The 17,002-nt window shown below is 34.2% G+C and overlaps 1 protein-coding gene across 5 annotated transcripts in view; it reads left to right on the top strand.

Annotated features, from left to right (window-relative positions):
- The window catches only part of kcnc2 (potassium voltage-gated channel, Shaw-related subfamily, member 2), a 63,374-nt gene that overhangs the window by 43,309 nt on the left and 3,063 nt on the right, over positions 1-17,002 (top strand). Inside the window, exons 4-5 of one of the 5 annotated variants that reach the window (XM_084407311.1) lie at positions 3,350-3,443; positions 5,821-6,368. The exons of 1 other annotated variant lie outside the window; for it this stretch is intronic. In XM_084407311.1, the coding sequence (XP_084263437.1) occupies positions 3,350-3,411 (62 nt within the window). In that variant the 3' untranslated portion in view covers positions 3,412-3,443; positions 5,821-6,368. Of the gene's footprint in view, positions 1-2,059; positions 2,274-3,349; positions 3,444-5,762; positions 6,369-17,002 lie in introns of those variants that run through there. 3 more of the 5 variants (XM_084407312.1, XM_084407308.1, XM_084407309.1) reach the window with 3 other exon arrangements.

A 17,002-nucleotide genomic window follows, 5' to 3' on the forward strand; every position in this document is an offset into this window, starting at 1 on the left:
GGTTGAGCTTGTTAGTAGTGTGTTGAAACTCTTGGTTATGGTAAGGGGCGGGACATTTCCCAAACACACTCAAAGCGCTTGACCAATCACAACACACTGCTCCAGCCGACCAATCAGAGCACAGTGTGCTTTTCAGAAGGAGGGGCTTCATAGAGACAGGAAATAAACAGTGCTTTACTGACAGACTGGGAAGAGAAGAGCTGCAACAATGGAGAATATGTGAATGTTTTTAACATTCAAGCATGAAAACCTGTTATAGTAGAGCCCTAAAGGTCATAATAGGTCCTCTTTAAAAGTCTATTTATTTTGCTGTCCTACCTATGCATCATTATTTGGCTGGCTACATTTTTATTTATTTTTTTGCTTTGCTTTTGCATTTTGCATGAATACTTAACTAGTATGATCCTATAACAAGGCAGATGTTGAGTTGGCACCCAAGACCACATGGCTGTACTGTTTGACAGACACAAATGCTAATAACCCTGCTGGGAGGTTAAATGTGGACCAGCTCAAGGGCAAAGGCACCCGGAGGGGCCGAGTTTGTAAGGTCAAGCTCTGTCCCAGCCTGGCGTCCCCTCAACACTACCAGTGTTAAAGGGCAGTAGAAGGTTAGCACCAGCTAAACAGACTTATTGAGCCCATTTACATGCACATTCTTACCCCGGTTATACTTAATAGGCCGACAGTAAATGTGCTCATGCAAACACGTTAAACCGTTTTCCTTTATCGGAGTGAAACGGCTTAAGCATAAACCGATCAACACAACTAGATTTTCGCCCCTCACCACGATTTCTCCCAGCATGTAAACGCATTAACCTGCGTTCTTATTGAAGTGTGTGATGTGTGACGGGAAAGCAACTTTACTGCGAATCTGCATCCCGACAGAGCGAGCGTTTCGCTGTAGGGGAGGAGGAGATATATTGCAAACTCTGACTCTTTCTTGACCCCAGAAACTGTAAAAATGTGTTCTCATCAAGTGCCTCAGTCAAAATGCATGAGAGGATAATATATGAGTCTGTAAGTTTCCCGCTTTTTAATGCTTTATTTAACATCTCAACAAACATAACATGTGAAATACTCAGTCAGATACACAAATGATTACATTTTGACGGTTTACTTGCGTTGCCGGGTTATTGGTTTGCATGTAAACCGGGACAACATTTCAATAAGCGGATTTTTGTGAGTTATCAGCATGTTGGTTTGCATGTAAACAGGCTCATTGTTGCTTTATGGCTGTGCATGACAAGTCACTCTACAAGCTATAGTAATATATTACAGGGCCAATATATAGATAGATATATATTATTGTTTTATTTTGTTTGATTTATCAGGACAAGAGCTCAGAATAACCGTCTTCCATTATATACTATTACAATCCGATATACATGACACTGGACGTGTTAACCAATATCATTGACTTGCATTGATCATCGTTTCATGATGTGTAAACAACATTCTAGAATTACGTATATGGTCAGGACTGTTACTGTACACGGCTCTATATACTGAAGTACTGACCTGCTGATCATTGATGAAACTCTGTCCATGAGTGGCTGAAATATGATGCATTCTGTATATTTGCTTTGTGAGCTTTTTGGCAACTTTTGTACAGTTTTAGTTGGCATTTCCATCCGGACTGTTTTTGTTAAATTTCATCATCATCCTCATCCTCATCATCATCATCATCATCATCATCATCATCATCACCATCATAATTAAACTGTGTTTTAGTCCCTTGAGAAAATCGTTATCATAGTAATTTATTTATTAAGTATTGATCATTTAGCAATTCGGTTTCTCACAATTACTGAGCACATGATTGCACACGAAACATGTTCAGTGATCAAAATGAAGTACTAAAACGAGCCAAAAAGCTTCTAATGTAAATGTTCTAGACATTCAGTGTGAAAATTGCATCATTCTGATCGCTGGACACAGTAAATGTGATGTGATCTTATTTGTGTGTGCATATATCTCACGCCTGTCTGTCACGAGACACTTTTTGTGTTTGTTCTGTGTGTCTTTGTGCTCTTAATGTTGCGTTCTCTCACGTCTGAAGGCTTTGAGAAATCCCGAAGCTTAAACAACATAGCCGGCACTCTCCGTCTCTCTCCAGTGACCTCGCCCTGTCCGATTCACCGCTCCCCTATCCCGTCCATCTTCTGAGGCCACGCCTACTCACACATGCACTGCAGAGACTCCGCCCACTACACATTATACTCTCCCTCTGTGAATATAATGATTATTATGTATAGCACTGTATGTGATATTAGAAAGTAAAAAAAAAAAGAATACATTTTAGGCTGAATCTCACAAAATCATGATAGAAAAATATATATATATATTGCTTAGTAAAAAAAATGAAGCCTATTTTAAGACTTTTTTTGTTGCATTGTGACATTTCAGTTAAACACATTTCAATGTGACAATGCTTTAAAAAATGTATTTGTAATTCCCATTATTCTTAGTAATTATTCTGACTAGATTATCATTCTTGTACAATAATATAAAAATTGTTTTTTTTTAAATTAACATATATTAGTAAGTTATTACATTACAAACATTTCTACCATGATGCATAATTATTTCACAATTTAAAATTTAAATATATATTGTTTAACAGTAATGAGAATTATTACGTTTTTTAAAATAAAATACTACGATGATGCATAATTACATCATAATTATATATTTTTTAAAATATGCATATTGTATTACAGTCATGAATTTCTTTTTCCATAAAATACTACAATGATGCATAATTACTTCACAATTTTAAATATATTGTATTACAGTAATGAGAATTTTTTTCATAAATTACTACCATGATGCATAATTACTTAAAATTGTATATATATATATATATATGACAATTAATATATTTTTGGGATAAAATTTAAATGAAATTTTTTTTTTTGGTTGAAAATGTCACAATGCAAAATGTTTAAAAATCTTAAACTGGCTTAATGTTCTTTCGTGAGCTTCACGCATTTGAATTTGATCTTCTTGCATTAACTTGCAAAACATTAATTCAGGGAGAGAGCAGGAAACTAACTTCAGATCTGACACTGATGTTTCCAAAAGCAAGAGCAGAACGAGATATAATTAGAAAAGCACGACCTCGCTGTCTGTTTGGATTTAATTGTCTGTTTGTCTGTATAAATGTTCATGTTTGGAGCTAGCAGTTTGTAGTTGGTGTGTGCATGGACCGCTCTGTCTGGAGACGTGTGTGTGTTGCTGATCTGACTGAAGCCGTGGAGAGTCCGTGAACCGTCTCATGCATGACCTCTGTCTCCACCCTCTCTTGGCACGTACTGAACCGGCATCATTACACTGGTTGTACACACAGATAACTGCTCAGAGCTTGTGTTCACGGGGTTCAGCCGAACAGAGGGGAACGTTCTGTCTTAAAAGGGAGGGAACGGCCCAGACGAGACTCACAGGTAACAGACGCTCTCGTGCTGTGTGATGATGATGTCACTGGGGAGAGAGAATGACTCTAATTGGCCTAACTTGTTCAAATCGCAGTCAGATGTTGATTCAATTCAAAGAAAGCATTCAAAGTCAACATGAAATGCTGTTTTAATTGATTGGATGGTGAAAAGTGGGCGTTACCTAACGAGGGGTTGAACAAGTAAAACATTTCAGAGGCGGAGCAAATACACTTCCCGTCAAAAGTTTGGCGTCAGTATGATTTATAATGTTTCTGAAAGAAGTCTCTTGTCCCCACTGAGGCTGCATTTATTTGATTGAAAATACAGGAACTGTGACATATTATTATGATGTACAGGTGAAACTCGAAAAATTAGAATATCGTGCAAAAGTTCATGTATTTCAGTAATTCAGCTTAAAAGGTGAAACTAATATATTATATAGACTCATTACATGCAAAGTGAGATATTTCAAGCCTTTATTTGTTATAATTTTGATGATTATGGCTTACAGCTTATGAAAATTTTCTAAATTTCTGAGATTTTGAATTTTATGTTTTCATAAGGTGTAAGCCATAATCATCAAAATTCGAGTTTCACCTAAAATAATTGGTTTCTATGTGAATATATTGTAGTAATTTATTCCTGTGATCAAAGCTGATAATTTTCAGCATCATTACTCCAGTCTTCAGTGTCACATGATGCTTCAGAAATCATTCTAATATGACGATTTGATGCTCAAGATATACATGAACCATTATTAATTAATTGATAATAATTGAACAAATCTGCATATCAACATGAATTCTGAAGCATCATGTGACACTGAAGACTGGAGTAATGATGCTGTAAATCCAACTTTGATCGCAGGAATAAATTACACTTTATAATACTTTCACATAGAAAACAGCTATTTTAGATTGTAATAATATTTCACCATTTTTACTGTATTTTTGATTAAACAAATGCAGCCTTGGTGAGCATAAGAGACTTCTTTCAAAAACATAAAAAAAAATCATACTGACCCCAAACTTTTGAACAGTAGTGTATGTTTTTATTAAAACGTGCTCTTATGTTTTTTTGCACAGGAACGTGTTTCTCATTCCATGTTGACTTTATAGTTCGCTCTCTTGTAAACTGTAAATGCATCAATGAGTCATGTATTTCAATTCATGCTTGCAGACACATTCGTAGTCACAAGTAATTTAATACATGGTCTGATCTAAAATATTTCATCATTCATTATTGACTACAGACAAACAACTCACGTCACCCGAGTCATTCATCTGCATCCTCTATACTCTGTGTGATACATATGTATTTTTAGCCAATGCTAATTATGCTGGATTTTAATCGAGAGATAATTCGGAGATTTATCCTGAGCATCATGTGAGTGGATCTAGAAGGCAAGGTTGCTAAGCAACTGGCATAGGGAGATTTTGTGTCACGCATCCTCAGCATAAACTTCATTTGCCACTTTGTGTCACACCCTGCACAGTGTGTTACCTGAAATGTTTTCGCAAGCAATAAAGAGCGCTGTAAGTGTACACCTGAAATGCTGTTTGCTCACTCTGCACGTCCTGAACGTTTGATTTGTAAATCACTGAAAAGCTGTAATATTTATATATGATCATATAAGAGATGTACTCAGAGATGAATTATGATGTTATGATGTTAGGGTGAGTCTCACAAAGAAACATCTCAGGTCACATTTAATCCCAAAATCAAAAGAAATTATATTTTGCATAAAGAAAAAAAATATCTGCATTTATTTTGTCAATGACAATTAAGTCAAATTTATTTAATGGAGAAATTTAATCACTTTTATTTGTTTCATTAACATGAATTCAGTCTGTGTTATTTTAGCTTCGAGGTCCTATTATATATCATGTTCTGCATTTTTATTTGTAGTTGTGTGTTTTTGTCATACTACTTTATACATTTTTATTTCAGTTTTAGTCTTAGTTATTTTAGTACGTCAAGTTAAACTTATTTTATTTCAGCTAATTGCCAAGTCAACATTTCTCATTGTCAAGTTTTTTTAACATTTTATTTTATTTCAGTTCAAGTTTATTATATTTCAATAAACAGTTTTAGTTTATGAATTCAGTACGAAAAGAATACTGTCAAAATACAGCATCACAATGCAAATCTTAACGGTCCTATAATTGTATCATTTCCCTTTTTATCCATGCAAAACATAATTTCTTATGGGTGAAATTTGGCCAAGATGTTTTTTTTTACATTATTTATGAGATTCACTTGTTCAAAGATGCAATATATTTTGTCTACAAATGTTTGTTTTTTTTTTGTTGTTTTTTTTCAAAAAAGAAGAAATTGCTCATATTGAAGCGCATTACTGATGCAGCGGGTGTTGTTGCGTTCGCAGCTACTGTATCACCTCTGGCTGACGTACAGTTTATATCGGCCAGAGACGGGGAAGGCGGGGCCAGCAGAGACTCAGATGGATTTGATGAATTGGATTGGACAGTCTGGAATAGAATAAGCCTGTGATTGGACGGTTCTGAAAGCGGACGCTCTGTGAACGGACGGACTCCTCGTGACCGTTGGAAATTCCCCGTTTATTCTGTGTGGAAACAGACTAAAGCCAGCTGGCAAAAAAAAAAAAAAAAAAAAAAGTCACGAAATGGATAGTGAAACGTTTCCTGCTTAAAACAAGTCGGCTCTCCATTTAAATGTCGCATCTGTATAAAGGACACACATCCACCCGTGGCTTCCCTTCTGTGTCAGGTAGCAAATCCCAAACCCCCTCCAACCCCTTTCCAAGGCCTGTCGTTGCAATAAGTGTATTAAGATGTGTAGAGGCACAAGTGTTTAAAAATGAAGTATTGGTGTATCGACTATACTAAACTACAGAGTAGAGAGAGAGTAAACATGATCCGTTTAATAAATGTGACCTCCAGTCATTTATGCTTTTATCTGCTCTAGTATCTGGTGGATTCATTGTTGTCTTTGTGTGTGTGTGTGTGTGTGTGTGTGAGAGAGATGTTCATCTCAAATGGGACACTTGAAGACCTCATGAAAGCAGTTTTCTTTCTTTCGTTTTTAAAATAACCAATACACCTTAGCTTACATGCCATTGGTCAATGATGATGCCCTGTTAAGTTGAATATCAAGCTAAAATGTTTTATTTGTAACGTACACGTCTTCTAAAAGTTGATTTTGTCAGCTTTTAAGAGTGCACTTGCGTATATGAAGCCACAAAACTCTCTATTTGAATGTCATGGGGTCTTTGGAAATGTGTGTGTTGATTTATCGCGGTTCTCTTTCCCATCCCCGTTTCCTGGAAAATTTGCCCAGTGCAACAATCAGATGTGATGTGCAATAATGATGTGAAACAAAGCTGCACCGATTCACACTGTGATTTGAGTTCAGTCCGTGACAGAGCCTCTGGAAACACACGCGCCGTGAACACACTCGCTCTAATTAGATCCTTTCATTTCTTTCAGCCATGGAGAGATTAGAGCTGTCACATCAGCGTGTGTGTGTGTGTGAGAGAGAGAGAGTGTGTGTGAATGTCTTGAAATCTGTCAAGAACATGTCCAGGTCACATTTCACTGCACAATCAAATAAATTACATTGTGCATAACAAAAAAAGAGCCTGTTTTAAGACCAGTAAGATTGTATTATATTCAAGACAACTATGGGCAAATGAGTCACATTTTTTTATTTATAATTTAAAAGCAGTGCTAATTCCAACATGAATTATATATAGCCTATAATGAAAAATAAATACACTAGCATGCAAAAGTTTGGGGTCGATGAGAAGTAGTCAGCCAGGCTGTATTTATCTGATTAAAAGTACAGTAAACATATTATTGCAACATAAAAGAACTGTTTTCTACTTGAATATATTTTAAAATGTAATTTATTCCTGAGATCGAAGCTGAATTTTCGGCATCATTACTCCAGTCTTCAGTGTCACATGATCCTTCAGAAATCATTTTTAATATGCTGATTTGGTGCTCATTTCTGGTTATTATCAGTGTTGAAACGGCTTAATATTTTTGTGGAAACCGTGATACTTCTTTCTTTAGGATTATTTGAGGAATAGAAAATTAAAAAAAGAACATAATTTATTTTAAATAGTGATTGTTTGTAACATTATAAATGTCACTTTTGATCAATTTAATGCATCCTTGGTGAAGAATTTTTTTTTTTTTCATAGTAAAAAACAATACAAGAAATCTTATTGTTCATAAAAATAAGCATTAATTTCTTTCTTTGGAATCTGGATTTAAAATGTGAACCAGACATGTTCTTGATGATGTGTGTGTGTGTGTGTGTGTGTGTGTGTGTGTGTGTGTGTGTGTGTCCACCACCCACAGAACTTAAGAGGATAGTATTCTTCATGTTAATATTATCTGCTGCTTTATGAAGTCAGGGCACCGTTTCAAATATAAATGACAAAATGTAAAGGTATATATTTTTGAACTTAGATCTTGTATTTTTGTGTCTCTTGAAGAGTCTCATTGTCCCGCGGTGTATCTGTATGTCCACTCTGTGCAGACTGTGAACCTGGAGTGTTTTCATGTTTCAGTGATTCGACTTTCTAACATGTATTGTGGAGTCTTTTGTCAGCCTTTTGTAGTGCATGCGAAGACCCATGGTCAAAATGTAAAGACTACGTCTGAAGAATATGTATAGTTCAATGCCATGTGAGACAGTCGGATAAACATATTAACATTGTTAAAAAACAAACAAACAGCTTTCTTTTCTTTCTGTTTAAACCACGCTGCATCACCTGGACTATAACACGAGGACAGTGCTCAGAGTTACATCTATGCATTTATCCAAAGAGGAACAGAAGCAATTTATCAAAGAGCCAGCAATATTTGTAATATACAACGCCAGATGTTGCTCTTTCATAGTTCAGAGTTTTCTTTCACTTTTCCATCAGATGTTTCTCCTGAAATTCACGAGGAGAAATAAAAAAAAGACACAATTGACACAAGACTTTTGACATTCGGTAAAGATGTGACCTTCTGAACCTCTCGAGGAGAGATGTGTGAGAAACATCTGAGACTTTCAGCAAAAGTCTAGATTTGCTTTGCATCCCAGCGAACAAAAAATCTGTTCTAAAAATGTTTCGCCATTAAATGTTTTATTTCTGAATGTTCTCCGATGTGGACGTTAAAGCTGCAGTCCGTAACTTTTTGGGGTTAAAAATGATCCAAAATAAATTTTTGAGCAAGTACATAACCAGCCAGTGTTCAACACTCTCTGCTTGCCGTAGCTCGACTCAAACCGGTAAGCTTGTAATAATGTTTTTAATCCCAGTGGTACTGGTGGATTTCCGCGGGAAATTCAAGCATGTCTTTGCGTCATTACGTCACATCTGTACACATAAAGAAGAGTCTCGGCTAGTAGACTATGAGTGTGAGGATGCTGGAGGTGGAGATTTATAGCCTTGTCTCACAGCACTTGATCAGCACTCATTAATTTGATAATTAAACTTATCAATTTGATGGCGGGTCCAGAAAGGTTTCAAACGACGATCCCCAGTGACAACTGGAGATTCACCCGTTGTAAAAAGTGGCTACAGAAAAAAAGAGACTGTAACCGGCCCATGCGAAAACAAGGATAGTATCGGAAGGGCATTAAATGTAGTCACGCAATGCTGATGTTGTTAACATTAACAATTTGAGAACAAAGTATAATTTGCACGGTTTGACGTGATATGATAAGCGATCATTAGATTTAATCAGCGCGATTTACTGCAATGCTTTTTTCCCCATAGTTGGTCAGAACAAAAGTGGATGTTACTTACTTGTTCAGATTACATTCTCCGGTGAAAATTCTTATGTTGGTCATACTTCCAAACAGTGGAATCTGTGATTTTATGAATGCCAGTATCCACACCACCAGGGCGGCGACTGACAGCCGCATATTCTCCTCAAAACATCGGATTCATCCGCGCTGTGCCGTGCCGAGGCACAACCCACGTAAAGTTGATAATTCCGCGAATAACTGCAATTGCAGATTTCTAACAGAGATGGTGACAAAGAGGAGAAACTACGGACTGCAGCTTTAAGGAAACATTGCATTTTATCATTCTTTGAACATTACGGAATTGTTACTTTTGAATGTTCTCTGAACATTCCGAAATAAGTAGCAACATTCAAAAAAACGTTCCATGAATGATGCATGGATAATGCTTTTGTTTTGAGAACATTATTAAAGACCCGATCACTTTGAACAAAGATTCTATTAATGTTACTGGAAGAACATTTGTTCAGAACGTTGAGAGAACCTTGCCAGAGTGTTCTGAGAACATTCCCTGTTAGCTGGGATTTATCCCCACCGCTGCCTCGGTGAACGAAATAGACTTCTTTTCTTTTTCCCCAATGGGTAGATAAAATCTGTTTTCACGTACACATTCAGATGATCAGACGCGATGAACAGACACTCATCTCTCCCATCGGCCTTGATGTAGGTCTCAATATGTAGGTCTTCTTCTGTCCCGTCACTACGGACACCGTTGCCATGGTGGGGAAACAAAACAGCAGGAGGGTGAGTTTGTGTTTTTTAGGCCGCGGGCCTCCCATGAGCAACTGTATCCATAACGACCGGGGAGTTTCCGTATCCATAACAACTCCATCTCTGCACAAACCCGCTTCTGAGAAGACTGAACTGAAGAGCATGAATATTGCATCACAGTCTCTCTGCTCTTCTCTGTATGAACCACTGTGTGATCTACAGCTCCACAACACACACACACACACACACACACACACACACACACACACACACACACACACACACGAGCGAGTTTAAAGTGAGCACAGCTTCTAGACAAGATCAAGTTTTGTTTATTTACCCTCAGAAATCACCCTCTTTTGCATACTTAGCGTGCAGTGTTTGCATTATCAACTGTTGCATGCAAAACATGCGTTTGATTGGAAGAATTTGGGATTCTTGTTGTTGATTTTGTCTGAATTGATGATACAAGCACTACTTTTTTTCCATACTGCAAAATAGTTATCCATTTCTTTATACATTTATATACATTTATAATGTTTTTGATGTTAATGTTTTAAAATAAGAAACCATATAATGTGAAAACAAATAGCCTAACTACTACGTATATTATAATAAAAATTAAAACGAGCAAGAATGCTGTTGTTCCAGCAAGTACCAACAGCACAACCGCGAGTTGTTCAATAAACAATTTAGTATTAAGGAACATACATTTTAGGCATTTTTGCTCCACAACAAAACAGCTTAAAATGAAGTCGAACTGAAAACAACTGCGCATCTCCAAGGCATTTTCTTCCTGGGATTTTAAACGAATTGGTTGAGTGAATGATTCAGTGACTCCCTTATTAAAAACAGTAACATATTTCGTTCCTGAATTAATCAAATCATTTGAATGAATGGTTAAATGACAGCCACTTGTCGCCAACTACTGGTGTGTGGATGTAACCGTTTTCTTTCCTGCATTGACATATTGAGTATTTTAGTAGACAAATAAAAATGGTGTATAATCATGAATATTTTTCTGTCATCAAGGACAACTTTTTAAATGAATTAAAGTTTCTTTTGTCAACTTTTAGGAGTGCTTAAGCATACAGGGGAGTTCAATGCTAAAAGACATGAACAGAAAGCCATACTTTTGATTTACATTTTCTGAATTTTTAATGTCAGGAGGAATTAACTATATTTCTCAATGTTTTCTGAATGTTTTTTTAACGTTAAAGGAACATTCCATTTGATCATGTTGCAAACATTATTGGAATGTTACTTTTTGAAAGTTCATTGAACATTCCGAAACAAGTGGTAACATTTAAAAAAAGTCCAGCTAAAACATTTACGATGAATACAAAATTTTCTTAACGTTTTGGGAACATTCGATAACTTTGAAGGAGCGTTCTATTAACGTTACTGGAAGAACATTTGTACATAACCTGAGAACCCTGTTAGCTGGGTATAAGAACACTGACAGTCAGTGAGTCTGTATTGTTTAACCAGCACACTAAAAACAGCTGAATTACCCTCCAAATACAGCCGGCTGAAGTGAGCGCAGCATTTTCTGTGTGTGTGCGTTCGTGTAGGAGGTTGTACTATTGCAGTCTGATTGCTCACAAATGGAAATCAGATATGCATGACTCAAATGATACTTCAGCAGCACTGTGAATTGTTCTGCGATATGTCAATGGATGTCAAATTGATGTGTTATTCAGAAGCACAGACGCTTACCTGACTCGACGTATGCCCGAGTCACTACAGGCAACACGCATCTAAAATTTAAACAGAATTATAAGAACACTTTAATATTTTACAGGGACATGAAGACTTTAAAGGTTTCGCTGTAGCCGAAGGGTCATGGCAGTTTTTATGCTCCCAAAAAGTATTTTGGGTAACACTTTATTTTACATATGTACTTACCGTATTAATAACAGTAAATTATGCATAATGCATGCAACTAACCCTCAACCAAACCCTAATCCTACCCTAACCCTATAGTCAGTACATGTAGGTAATTAATATGACTCAGTTCTTAAATATATAATTACACTGTAACAATGACACCTTAAAATAAAGTGTAACTGTATTTTGTTTGTCTAGTCTTATTCATGACAGAGCCGTATATACTATGTTTAGGGATTTTTGCTATAGTTAAGTCAAGACAAATTCACAATTCACATTGTTTAAAAGCAGCTTTACAGAAAATCGTGATGTTAATGTATGTCAAATCTTAATATATTCATAACCAATAGTTGCATTATGCCAATTGGAGCTGGGGGATAATATAGTTACTTTTTTGTTGCTGCAATTATTACCTTAAAGGGATATTTCAACCCGATTTAACCTCTAAAAATTATTTTATTGGTATAAATGAATGTATTTGAGTTGACTCAGGTTAGGTCAGGAAGTCAGGTTAATGTGTGAGATGCTAAATATTTTTGACTTTATTTGACTAATTTAGATGTTACTACATTTTTTCAGTATAATAATAATAACATTTTACATTTAATCTTCAAATTAATGTAGAAACAACATAGAAACAGTATCTTTTAAATATTTGGTCCTTAATGACAGTAAGCAGGTTCATTAGGCTGCCGTCCCTTTAAGACCTGCTGCACATGACGCGGATCTCACACGCGTCCCATTTTCTCACAACTCTTTGTGCTCATTTAAGACTTTGACTCATTTAAGACTCTGCTTGAGAGGATACTCGACAAAATGGTAATTTTGGCATAATTTTGTGTGTTTTTGTCCATTTAATTGCGAAAGAGAAATATATATATATATATATATATATATATATATATATATATATACAGTATATTTATCAATATGATCTGTTAATCTATGACTATAAGGAGTTTTTTACAGTGTAATTAAGGGATGTGTTTTATTCTTCCGTATATAATGAACATTAAATCAGAACAAACACAGTCAACCTTCAAAAATGATTAAAATATTGTGAGTCAAGACAGATATTTTGGTATACTGTTAATAATCAGAATGTGGCACGTATGAGGAAGGGTTGAAGGTGATGAATTTTAGTGAATAATGACTGTTTGTTTCTTATTCAAAGCTGTTTTTGTGACTTAATCATGTACCAGTTTAATGGGCTGTTTTATGTTTTCTTGTTGTCGTTCTTGGAGCTTATAGCGTCCTCAGACATCTTTTGTGTCACGCAGAAGAAAGTTAGGTAACACTTTACTTGAAGCCTTTATGTATAATGCATTATAAAGATATTTATAAAGTACGTTTTAATGCCTTATATCTTTTCATAAACAATTGTAACCAAAGTTAAAATGCATATATATATATATATAAAATACACTATCAATACACTAACACAATGGGGGAAAATAAGATTTTTGCATGAATTAACTCTTAACAGGGATAAATCTCAAATTCTGAAGACATAAAACACACATATAGTGTCATAAATCGTAAACTCTCACCCACGGCAACATTTGGATCCATTCACTGTACAGCCGAATCTGTTGCTATGAGACGAGCTGCTTCATTAGAGGAAGCATCATAGTGATGAAGCCAGTGTTTGTGTGTTTGTGTCTCGGTTCTCAAGGTCAGCACACACACACACACACACACAGTCATTGAGCCAGAGCTATATCTTGATTGCATTACATTACATCATTATGAAATAGAATGTTGCATTTTCAGTATAACAGAGCTCTCATATATTCAGAACAGAATAGCTATAATCATAAACGTGATATTGTGTTGCATATGGAAACGTATCTCCCTGTGTGAGGCTCTGATTCATGCCACCGCCGCTGCCTCGCTGTCTTTTATAACGCAACACTTTTATAGGCACTTTAATTACTGTAATCAAACAGTCATTGAAACGGATCTGGTCTTACATCCGCTCACATTTGAAATGCTGGTTTCAGTCGGCAAACTCGGCACATTTGAATTCATTTCCAGTGAACTGAATGAGTGAATATGAACCATGATGTGCTGGATGAAATGATTAGGAAATAATTGCCCTCGTCTTTATAAAGAAACGTAATTAATGTAATAATACAGGCTTAAACAATTGTATATCCCTTAGATTTAGGTGATCGACAGCATTAGCCTGAGGAATACTTCTCATGTAGTTTGTATGCCAAGACACTGTTTTTCCTCCATTCTTCTTCCACATTAGATCTCTAATGCGATTGATTTGTGTTTGTGCAGATCACTCAGGTTTTCACTGATCTCCTGGTGCTGGTGAGTTTGTCTCTAGAAAAGGGGTTTTCCAAAATGGAGTAAAACAAATTTTTAATTAATTAATGATAACAATGATATATATATATATATATATATATATATATATATATATATATATATATATATATATATATATATATATATACATACATATACATTTGATTAAAATAAACAAACCAATAATTAATTAAAATAAAACATATTTAAATAAAAAATAAAAAGTATATACATTTGATTAAAATAAAGATAGATGATACAATTATTTGATTAAAATAAATAATAAATATATACACTTGATTCAAATAAAATAAATTGAATAAAGAATAAATAAATGTAATCAATATTTATTTAAAAAAATAAAAACAACTTTATGTAAATAATTAATATATTTGAGTAAAAATAAAATAATAATAATTTGATTTATATCAATTAATTAAAATAATACAATTTGATTTTAATAAATAATATATACATATATGCATTTGATTACATAAAATAAATCCCTGATAAAAATATATATATATATATATATATATATATATATATATATATATATATATATATATATATATGTATGTATATATATATACATTTGATTAAAATAAACAAACCAATAATTGATTAAAATAAAAAAAATATTTGAATACAAAATAAAAAGTATATACATTTGATTAAAATAAAGATAGATGATACAATTATTTGATTAAAATAAATAATAAATATATACACTTGATTAAAATAAAATAAATAAATTGAATAAAGAATAAATTAATTTAATCAATATTTATTTTTTTAAATAAATAAACTTTATGTAAATAATTAATAGGCCTATATTTGAGTAAAAATAAAATAATAATAATTTGATTTATATCAATTAATTAAAATAATACAATTTGATTTTAATAAATAATATATACATATATGCATTTGATTACATAAAATAAATCCCTGATTAATATATATATATATATATATATATATATATATATATATATATATATATATATATATATATATACATTTGATTAAAATAAACAAACCAATAATTGATTAAAATAAAAAAATATTTGAATACAAAATAAAAAGTATATACATTTGATTAAAATAAAGATAGATGATACAATTATTTGATTAAAATAAATAATAAATATATACACTTGATTAAAATAAAATAAATAAATTGAATAAAGAATAAATTAATTTAATCAATATTTATTTTTTTAAATAAATAAACTTTATGTAAATAATTAATAGGCCTATATTTGATTAAAAATAAAATAATAATAATAATTTGATTTATATCAAGTAATTAAAATAATACAATTTGATTGTAATAAATAATATAAATGCATTTGATTAAATAAAATAAATCCCTGATTGATTAAAATAATAAATAAATAAACAAACATTGATTCGAGTAAATAATAAATAGATTTAAAGAAATTGATTCAAATAAATAATATGTGAAATTAGTATTGTTGTCGTGATATTTGGGTGTCCATGGCATCTAAAAGGTTGAAAGCCTTGTTCCAGTGTGGCGGTGAGCAACAGTTATGGCCAGCGAGATGATGTTGAGGAGATTTTATGTGAATGAATGTGCAATATCACAGCATGACTGGTGTGAAAAATAAGAGCCGTTACTCCATTAGTGTAGACATCAGGTAACCGGTGACGGAAACCCGGCAGAATCCAGCTGAGAGGATTAGTGTGGCTGTGTTATTAAATCTCACATGATTTCTGTCCGCTGTTAACTCTTCCCTCAGACGTAATTAAACAGGGAATCAGTCCGCTCACAAAAGACTGATGTGGGAATGGAAATGTGTTTAGTTGATCTGGGATGAATTGGACACATTTTTCACATTCGCACTGCAGATAAACACAAATATGTCCCGAACAATACATGCAGAGTTTAGTTATGTATTTTAGTGCTGACCCAATTTCATCGCAATTTGAAGTGAAGATGGGGAAGATGCATATGGTGTATTGATGGATGACCTTTGAATGCTTAATCTGCGATGGCAGACGAGTGTAAAGTGAGAGGAGAGTGTAGAGGTCATTATCTGGCTCCAGCGGTCGGAACGGAGCAATCTGATCCCAACATCCGTACACACACTTATACAGGATGCTGTGCTTATACTGCTAATGTAAGTTATGAACATTCAAAACGTCCAGTTTTTTCTTTTTTCTTGGTTATGGGAACATTCCATTTTTCATTTTGCAAACATGGAAACGTTTCTTTCTCTGAACATTCTAAAAAGAGTTACATTTAAAAAGTGCAACTACATCCAAAAAAAGGTCCAACTAAAATGTTTTAGAATAAACATTCCATGAATGATGTATACATAATGTTTCTGTGCTAACGTTTTGAGAACATTATTAGAAGAAAGTTAACATTCCCTGTTAGCTGTGGTGTTTATGGATGTTTGTGCCCACTTGTGTGCGATGAAGAGATATCAGGTCTTGAATATGTCCCTCGTTTGATTGATTTGTCACACCAAGGATGATAACTATAACTGTAAAAATATAGTTCTAAATATAGCAGAGTTCACACCACAAATATAACGTTAACGACACAGAGAAACAATATCGTTGGAATCACTTTCAGCGTCTGTCTGTCTGTCTGTCTGTCTGTCTGCTGCAGGTCTGCCTGTCTGTCTGTCTGTCTGTCTGTCTGCTGCAGGTCTGTCTGTCTGTCTGTCTGCTGCAGGTCTGTCTGTCTGTCTGTCTGTCTGCTGACTGCTGCAGGTCTGTCTGTCTGTCTGTCTGCTGCAGGTCTGTCTGTCTGTCTGTCTGTCTGTTAGTCGACCGTCTGTCTGTCTGCTGACTGCTGCAGGTCTGTCTGTCTGTCTGTCTGTTAG

The sequence above is a fragment of the Rutilus rutilus genome, assembly GCF_951802725.1.
Source record: "Rutilus rutilus genome assembly, chromosome: 4".
In the NCBI taxonomy this organism is placed as follows: domain Eukaryota; kingdom Metazoa; phylum Chordata; class Actinopteri; order Cypriniformes; family Leuciscidae; genus Rutilus; species Rutilus rutilus.